Source organism: Carlito syrichta, unplaced genomic scaffold (genome assembly GCF_000164805.1).
Source record: "Carlito syrichta isolate Samal-C Ts95f unplaced genomic scaffold, Tarsius_syrichta-2.0.1 Scaffold303236, whole genome shotgun sequence".
Lineage (NCBI taxonomy): Eukaryota > Metazoa > Chordata > Mammalia > Primates > Tarsiidae > Carlito > Carlito syrichta.
The window spans coordinates 134,547-143,747 of NW_007247332.1; the positions used below are offsets into that span (position 1 = coordinate 134,547).

General features: G+C 57.1%; 1 protein-coding gene across 1 annotated transcript in view; it reads left to right on the forward strand.

Annotated features, from left to right (window-relative positions):
• The window catches only part of PIN1 (peptidylprolyl cis/trans isomerase, NIMA-interacting 1), a 13,107-nt gene extending 5,071 nt beyond the window's left edge, over window positions 1-8,036 (forward strand). Inside the window, exons 3-4 of the mRNA XM_008058171.1 lie at window positions 6,534-6,644; window positions 7,457-8,036. Of these exons, the coding sequence (XP_008056362.1) occupies window positions 6,534-6,644; window positions 7,457-7,566 (221 nt within the window). The 3' untranslated portion in view covers window positions 7,567-8,036. The remainder of the gene's footprint in view (window positions 1-6,533; window positions 6,645-7,456) is intronic.
• Window positions 8,037-9,201: the final 1,165 nt, after the last annotated feature.

The following is a 9,201-nucleotide window of genomic DNA, read 5'->3' on the forward strand; positions in this document are numbered from 1 at the left end:
GGAGGGATGTCAGGGGATGCACCTGGTGAGTGGCAAACCCCAGGGTCCTGTGTCTGCTGAAGCCCTGCCCACCTGGTGAAAACTGTGGGAGGAATTGCAGCTAGAGGTGACAGGACTTGAACTTGGGAGCTGGGGATAGGGGAGAAGGAATGGGGTGCAGGCTCAAGAGAAATTGAAGAGGCAGAATCGGGGGGATTGGGTAATAGATGAGGTGGGTGGCATGGGGTGTTTGACAGAACTCTCTCCTGAGGTCACACAGGGCTGGATTCCATGTCAACTGCATGGTCTTCAGCGATTATCTTTGTTCTTTGAGGCTCAGTTGCCTCGTCTGTAGAACGGGGACAGGGAGGCTGTGAGGATCTGGAAGGATGGGCTCAGTGCCTGGCACTTGCTCTCCATGGGGTAGAGCCTTGACCCCAGACATTCAGGGTATGTGGTGTGTGGTGGGGGAGCTGAGATCAGGTCAAGGCCTCTTCACAGGCAGCCCCTGCTGCTACCCCACAGCCTGTGGCAGGAGCTCTGGACAGGGCTACGAGGGGCCTAGCAGGCATAGTGCGCAGACCCGCTGATGACTTTGGACCATGACCTCCCTTTCCTGGCCTCGGTGTCCTGCCTAAGACAGGACTAGGGCAGACCCCTCGGGGGTCATCAAGAGGATGCAGGGGGATGGCCCCGGCTGTGCTGCCCTGGGCAACAGATACTCATGCGCCTTATCAGCGAGCTTTAGTACCTGGGTGGATGTTCTCCTTGGCTTGGGCTCATGCCAAGTGATCAGGAGGCCATGATTTGGGCAGCTCCCTCCCCAGCTGGCCACCTGGACCCACTGTCATCAGCCTGAGGGGCAGATGGCCCCCCAGAGAGCCAGAGCCTCCCTGCTCTCTACCGAGGATCCTCTTCCCTGCAGTAGTTCCTCTGCAGCTGCTGGGCTGTGGCCAGATGCTGTTGGGGATCTGAGGGTGGCATTGCCAGTGTCCTTGTTGTAGGAGAGCAGGCCATGGAGAAGCCTGCCTGCCTGCTCCCAGTTCTTCCAACCCTGTACCCTGGCATGTCCAGGGCCTGAGGGGCCCAGGGAGGCCCAGAATGGGCAGCAGTGCTCCCCACATATGTGCCCAGGAGCAGGGTGTCAGTGAGTTCTTTTGGCCTGGTGTCCCCAAGGTCGGTAGCACCCTGCCAGCCTGCAAGCCTTGGACTAGGTCTCTGGGCCGCTCCTGCTGAGTCTTGGGTCTTCTGGGACCTAATCCTGTCACCTCTCCCTGACCAGGCCTCTTCCCCTGTGGTGTATGAGCAGCTTTGGACCAGAGCAGGAAGTGAGTCTCTAAACCTTTTTGGTGTCAGAAACTACCCCATTTGCTCCCTCACTCTCTCTTAAGTCTTGATGGTGTATTAACCCAGACTGCCATAACAAAATACTCTGAACTAAGTGACTTAAACAAGCATCCATGAAGGAGGACCCAAAAAGCCCCGGAATTTATTTGTAAAAAATTTGTTTGTTTATTTATTTATTTTTGAGTCGGAGTCTCACTCTGTCACCCAGGCTGGAGTGCAGTGGCACACTCTCACAGCTACTGCAGCCTCGACCTGCTGGACAGGTGATACTTCTACCTCAGCCTTCCAAGTAGCTGGAACTACAGGCACACACCACCATGCCTAGCTGATTTTTTTATTTATTGTAGAGATGAGGTCTCGCCAAGTTGCCCAGACTGGTCTCTAACCTGTGGAGTTAGGCAATCCTCTCACCTGGGCCTCCCAGCGTGCGGGATTTAGGCATGAGTCACCGCGCCTGGCCTCAAATGATAATGGAACAAATCTAATGAATTTTTTAGAAAGCTATATCTACCTTTGTTGTCACTGATATGCAAAGCCAATGGACATTCTTTTTTTTTTTTGAGTCGAAGTCTTACTCTGTCGCCAGGCTGGAGTGCAATGGCACATTCACGGCCACCGCAGTCTCAACCTGCTGGGCTCAGGCCATCCTTCCACCTCAACCTTCCAAGTACAGGCGCGTGCTACTATGCCTGGCTTGCTTTTTGATTTATTGTAGAGACAAGGTCTCACCAAGTTGCCAAGGATGGTCTCGAACCCCTGGACTCAGGCAGTCCTCTTGCCTCAGCCTCCCAGCGTGCGGGATTATAGGCGTGAGCCACCACACCCGGCCCTATTTATTCTTGCATGTTTAAACTTCAGTCACCTTCAGAATGCTCTCATTTGATTAAATACACCTATAAAGACACTTTTTCCACAGCTCAAAACAGATTTTGACCTTGTCAGTGTTGATGCCTTTTAGTACTTTTGCTTCCTTTGTTTCCCCTCTCCCACAAATAGTAAAATGTTTCTGCATGAGGACTTTTTTCGTTCAGGGAAACAAAATAGTCACTTGGGGTGAGATCAGGTGAATAGGGAAGGTGGGCACCAAGATCATGTTGTTTTTGGTTAAAAACTGCTGAACCCTCGGCACGGTGTAGGCTGGTACGTTGTCACGGTAGAAGGACCATTCACCTGTGTGTCACAACTCAGGATGTGTCTTCCGCAAATCGTGACGCAGCCTTCTCAAAACTTCGGATTAAAAATACCTGTGGGTTCCTAGAAAACGTAACTAGTGGGAGAAGCCTGCTACAAGGGGCCCACCCTCCAAAAGATAATTCCAGTTTTTTGGGTTCCTCCAGGTCTAGAGGTTAAAGGTCTGAGAGCAAGGCTTCAACCAGTCTGCTTTCTGCTGAAGTTCAAGGTTCCTGTCTTCCTGGCTTGTAGACAGCCTCCTTCTCGTGGCCTCTCCTCGGTGCATGTGCCGGAGAGAGAATGCACAAGCTCTTTGGTGACACTTATAAGGACACTTGTCTTAGGATCAGGGCCCACCCTTGTGACCTCATTTATCCTGACTACTTTCATGAAGTCTCCACCTCCAAACATAACCACACCGGGACTGGGGTTAGGACCTCACCATGTGACTCTAAGGGGTACAGACAGTCAGTCCCTAGCAGTTGGACAGCATCTCAGGTCTGTCAAGGGCCTGCTGTGCGCCGTCATTGTTAACTCCTTGCTACAGCCCTGCAAGGTGGGAAATACCATTGGCCCTTTCTTTTTCTTTTTTCTTTTAGATTCAGGGGGTACACACGCATATTTGTTACACGGACGTATTGTGTAGTGGTGGGATTGCGTCTCAGGTGGCCCATTTGCCAGATAGTGAACATTGTGCCTCGTAGGTAGTTTCTGAACCCTAACCTCCCTCCCGCCTTCTCCCTTATTGGTGTCCCCAGTGTCTATTATTTCCAGCCTTGTGACCGTTTAGCTCCTACATACGAGTGAGAACATGTAGTATTTGTTTTTCTTTCTGAATCAGTTCACTTAGGATGATCTCCGGCTCTATCCATGTTGCTGCAAAGGACATGATTTCGTTCTTTTTGTGGCTGTTACTCCATTTCATACACCAGTAGAGGGAGGCTCCAAGAGACAAGGTTGCCTGCTAGACTGGCAAAGCGTAGGAGCAGTGGCGCTGGGCCCTGAACCCCTAGTTGGAGTTAGCCCTGTAACCCGTCGGTCCTCTTTGGCTTTGGGGACATCTGCGGGTGGGCTGGCCTTGATCCATCCTGTTTTGCATGCAGTCTTGGGGGCTCCTGAACACCTGCAGCGACTGGGGGCCCTGCTTGGGTCGGGGTTCCCTGATGCCAGCCTGGGGAGGGGTGTTGTCCTGGAGGAGGCCCTGGAAGTCTGGCCTTAGCGGTGAGGCTGAAGTTCAAATGGGAAAAGCATGAGACTCCAGCATTCCTGCGCCCACAGGGTAGGTCCCTGGTTCCCTCCTTCCTGTGGCCTGTTTCAGTCTCATTTATTCATGAGCCCCTGGAACATTCGCGAACACCTGTTTTGTGCATAGCGCTGGGTGCTGGGGACACAGCTGTGAACAAGGCAGCCTGGCAACCCCTGTCCCCCCACTGGGAGGCAGGTGACCGACCCATAGACAGGACAGTGGTAAATGCAACACCCATGGGGAGGGACCTCACACAGCAGAGGCTTGGGGATGCTTCCTGGGAAAATCAGAGGCCAGCAGGCAAGTTTGGGAGTGGGGGAGATGCTTACGCAAAGACCTGAGGGGGGAACAGCGTGGGAGCGGGAGGGTTGTCATCGAGGTGGGGCATGACAGGCTGAGTTGAGGGGCACACAGGACCTGACCCCTGAAGGTCAGCCTTGAGAAAGAGCTTTTAAAACAATCATTCCAGCTGCTTGGGAGGCTAAGGCAGGGGGTTGCTTGAGCCCAGGAGTTCAAGGCCAGCCTGGACAACATAGTGAGACCTGGTGTCTTAAAAAATAAAAAACATTACTTCAGGCTTTTGTCAAAGCAGAATGCTTTCTGAGAGAGCTGACTGGTCAGAGGCAGATCAGGGTGGCATGAACTATGGGAGAGGGGCGAAGCGTGGCTTTTATTAGTTTTTAAGCAGCTATGGCTTGACACTGTGTGAGAGTGAGGAAGAGAGCAACCTTGGGTAGGCTGTCCAATCTGAGGGATCCTTGCAGCCACTGCTCTGGTGATGCTTGCACAGGGCTCGGGCTGGGCCTGGCTCCAAAGCTGCTCCAAAGCCCAGGGAGAAGAGGGGCAGGAAGGGACCCTAGTGACAACAGGTTCAGGTCAGAGTCACCGATGGATCTGTCTGGCACAGGGGAATCCCCTGGCAGCCCCGGGGGCAGGTGTCCTGACCAGACCAGGGCATTGAAGGCAAAAACCACTGAAACATGCAGTTCATACTGAGGTCGGGGCCTTGTACAGCATTGGTGGTCCCTGTGTGACAGGCACCAGGCAGTGCCTCGCATTGATGGCCAGATCTGACTGAGAAAGAGGCCCTGGGCAAAGCAGGGGGGAGTAGGGGCAGCCTCGTCCCTGGGACATGTAGTTCATGTGGGAGGGAGAATTGTGACAGTAAGTGACATTTGTCAAGCACTGGGCTCTGCCACGTGTTGCAGTAGCCTGCTGGCACAATGACAGCTAGACTGAGAGGCAAAGGAATGGTCAGACAGGGTGGGAGGTCCTGTGCCTGATGACATGCAGTTTAGATTCCAGGACACTGGCTGCTGCTGTTACACAGCTGGACAGGGTGCTGTGGCTCTGCTCTCAGGGTTGTGTCATTTGGACCATGGTCCCAGCAGGTGGATTACAGTGGTGTTGGGGTCGTTTGGATTCCAAGGGCCCCAGGGAGGTTTGGATCAGCCCCCTGTCAGGCAGGCACCGTGATGGGGTGTGCAAGCTTCCAGTGCCATTTAGCTCAACTGCAATGTCCCTGTGGAGCCAAGATAAGCTCCAGGCATATTTCACATCCTTGCTGAGGTCACCTGGAGCAGTGGGGGAAGTGGGAGGGTGATGTGGAAAAGTCCACTGGCAAGTGTGTCAGGGTGACCCTCATGCTGGGGTAGGAGCCTGTGTCCCCTGCAGGCGGCCAGTCGGGAGCACAGGGCAGGCCTAGGGGCAACACTAGCAGCGATGCCCACTCATGTCAGAGTAAGAGGGGCACTGAGGAAGGCTGGACTCTGGCCACAGGCACCTGCCCCAGGGGCTATGCCCAGGCTCAGGGAGATGACTGGCTGCCCTTCGCCACCCTGCGCAGTGCAAGTGGGCACGGACACACTCTCGCACTCACACGTGGTCACAGCACAGGCACACACAGCATACATGCTCATACACACGCTGGTACACACACAAGCCACATACACTCATACACATTCACACCACATGCACAAATACCACACATGCTCCTACACATACTTGTACACATGCAAACCACACACACCACATACCACATGTGCTCGCACACACATACAGTCCCCCACACTCTCTGCTCCTGAAACTTGAGTCCCACAGATACAACTTTTTGGTGGCAGATCCTTCTGGGAACCCTGTTTCCTGAGAGTCGCCCTTTACCTCCCTCTGCCAGCCCCAGCCCCCTCCATTCAGGAGCATCAGACCTGATGACTGCTTTGGGCCATAGAGGGCAAGGGCCCTGCCTGTGCGTGCCCTGAGGAGCAGCTGTGTTCTCAGACAGCTTTGGGCCTCTTTCTAGGACCTCACTGAGCGCCAGGCTGTTCCTCCCACTGGCAGATGGGACAGAGGCTGATAACCCAGATGACCGTGGCCATGCTGGGCCCTTTCTAGACAGCTCTCCCCCCTCTGCCTGGGGCCCAGGACCCAGGCCCCCACTGTGGGGGTCCCTCTTCAGCCTCTCCTGCCTCCTGCCCTCTCCACCCTGTTGGGCTTGGGGTGGATTTTTCCTCAAGTATGTGTATGCTGGAGGTGGGAGGAGGTCATGTACCTGCGCGCGCACGCAGGTACATGACTCAGGGAGCCGGGTAAGACATAGCATGGCTGTCCAGGCCCTGCAGGGTCGCAGTGCCTGTGGATGTGTGGCAGGAGTACACAGTGGACTCATGCGCAGAGGACTCCTTGTGGACACGTGGGGACAGAATGGCTGGGGAGGGGCTGTGGCATGTAGGGGGTGCCTGGCTCATCTCCAAGCCCGCCCTGACCTGGCCTCCCCTGCTCTGTATCCGCTCAGGCTACATCCAGAAGATCAAGTCAGGAGAGGAGGACTTCGAGTCTCTGGCCTCACAGTTCAGCGACTGCAGCTCCGCCAAGGCCAGAGGAGACCTGGGTGCCTTCAGCAGAGGTAGGCAGGGAGTAGGCGCCGCACCCAGGCCAGAGCCCCCGACAGTGGAGGCTGGGAGGGCCGGGTGGGGGTGGGCTCTGCTGTTCAGGCCTTCGGGTCCACCAGGTGGCAGCACAGGCCGTTCTCAGACTTCAGAGGCTGCGCTGCTGGGGAGGGCAGGACCGGGGCCTCCGAGGACAGACGAGGGCGTAGAGAGCCTCCTCCCGGCCTTGCTCAGGGGTTGGTCTGCGTGTCTGTGCATACACGTCCTCGCTGCGGGCCCACCAGCATGGGTTCGTCCTGCCATTTGCCTCTCCCCCTGCTGGGGGCTTAAGGTCGGGGTCTAGGGCATGTCCCCCAGAACCCCCCGCCCTTTTCAGGCAGTGGGGAAATGGGGTGGGGAGGGCCCAGGCCTCCCCCTCTTTCCTCAGTCCTGGGGATCGACACACATCAGGGAGAGGCTGGGATGGGTTGGGGTGCAGGCAGCTGATGGGCGGGAGCCAGCACAGGGCTAGGGCTGCCCCCTGCCCCAGGACGCCAGTGGGACAGATGATGGGGCAGGGCCAGGCACCAGCCCAGGGAGACTAGTGCAGCACCACAGCGCGCCTGAACACACAGCAGCAGCCACAGCCGTGGCTCTGCCTTCCATCCCGTATACTGTCCTCAGCTTCCCGGGGCCTCTGTGATGGCCTGAGCCCCCAGCTGGGCTGCAGCTCAGCGCTGCAATAAACTTGATGATGGAGGAGCGTGAGTGAGTGTGAGGCTGGCGCAGGCAGGCCCCATCTGTCGCCTCTGCCGCCCGGCCTGACCCCCGCTGCCCTCTCGGTTCCCAGGTCAGATGCAGAAGCCGTTCGAAGACGCCTCATTTGCACTGCGGACGGGGGAGATGAGTGGGCCCGTGTTCACGGATTCCGGCATCCATATCATCCTGCGCACGGAGTGAGGGTGTGGGTGGCCAGGCCTGGCCTGTGGTGTGGAGAGCTGGGCCCGCAGGCTCCCCCACTGTCGCTGGCCAGTGGGTACCCTCCCTGCTACTGTCACAGTATTTATTGTTCCCAAAATGGGTGGGAGGGGGCCCTTCCAGAATGGGGGCCCTGGGGTCCCTGTTCCCTGCCCACCCCCAGTTGGGGCTGTCCCTGCCAGACTCCCCCGTAGGAATTGACTTCAGAAGGGCAGTGGGGGTTGGGAGGCTCCTGGACCTGAGGGGGCTGTCCCGAAGAGAAGACTTCATCAGAGGAGCTGTCCCCAGAGCCCCCCAGTCCTGGAGGCAGGCGGGAGGGCCCCGAGTTGTTTCTAGTCCCGCCACGTTGCTCTGTCCTGTTGCAAAAAGCAAGTGCTTGGCCGGCCTGCTGTGACCCTCTTGGGCAGTGCAGCACCCTTTGCACCTGATTAAACCCAGAACCACTGCTCTGCTCTCCTGTGTCTCATTTCCCTCTGAGGGGAAGCTGGGGCTGTGTCACAGGGATCATGCCTCTCCCATCCCGTATGGTTCAGTGTCTTGGTGGCACTTGCTCTCCAAGAAGCCTCCCCTCATTTTGGGCCTGGGGAGTCCCCTGAGCCTAACTCGGGACAGGGCCCCGCCCACCTGCAGCAGGTGTTTGCTCAGGGTGCCACACTCTGGGTCCTGTTCAGGCTGCAGGGGAGTCTGGCTGAGGCCCCCACCCTACACACAGACCTTGTGCCACTTGGAGCCAGTCACGCCCAGCACCCTCATGCCTGCTTCCCCGCTGCTGAAAGCAATTCCAGAAGGTTGTTCTTGCGTCCAGCCACAGACCCAGCACCCTCTGCAGATGCTGTTACCATGGCAACAGGGCCCTCGGGGGCTGGAGAGGAGGGGACTCCTGGGAGCAACAGCGCCTCTGGGACAGGGATCCCACAGGAGGGGGCTGGGAGATACAGCTTGCAGTGGCCAGTGTGGAACCTGGGGAAGGTGGGGGGCTGTGGGTGTGGCCTGCCTCAGGGGTTGTGAGTCTGTTGGATGGAGGAGTGGTCACACCACCTGCTCTGCCTGCCCTCCACTCTATGGGGACCAGCCCAGATTGCAAGGGTGTCTGGCTGGCAGGGCTTGAGGACCTGAGCAAATAGAGCCCACCCCAGGGAAACCCCCGCCCCGGACCGAGTCTCTAATCAAGGCCCGAGTCTCATAAGCAGTCACCTGAGCCTCCCATCTGGCTGGCTTCTGGAGCCATCGCTCACTGCGCCTGCTGCCTGCCTGCCAGAGCGTTTGTCATTAGGAAGGCTTAATGGGTTTCCTCTCAGCTCTGGAGAGCTGGGGAGAGCCGGCTGGCTGCCTGCACCTCCAGGCAGAACATTCTTTTCTGTCGCCTAGGGGCCACGTGAGGCAGCAGTCCCGCCATTTGCAGGACAGCTGTGTGGGTGGGGCAGTGATTGAATCCTCCTGCTACAGTGGACCCCGGGAAAGATCAGGAATGAGCTTCTGGGGACAGGGTTGCTGAGCTCTGCTCCAAGGTGAAGAGTGAGCTCTGTATCCTGACTTGACATCCAGGGCCAGGGAGGGTTGTGTGGGCCACGCCTCCCCCGTGTGTGTGTGTGTGTGTGTGTGTGTGTGTGTGTGTGT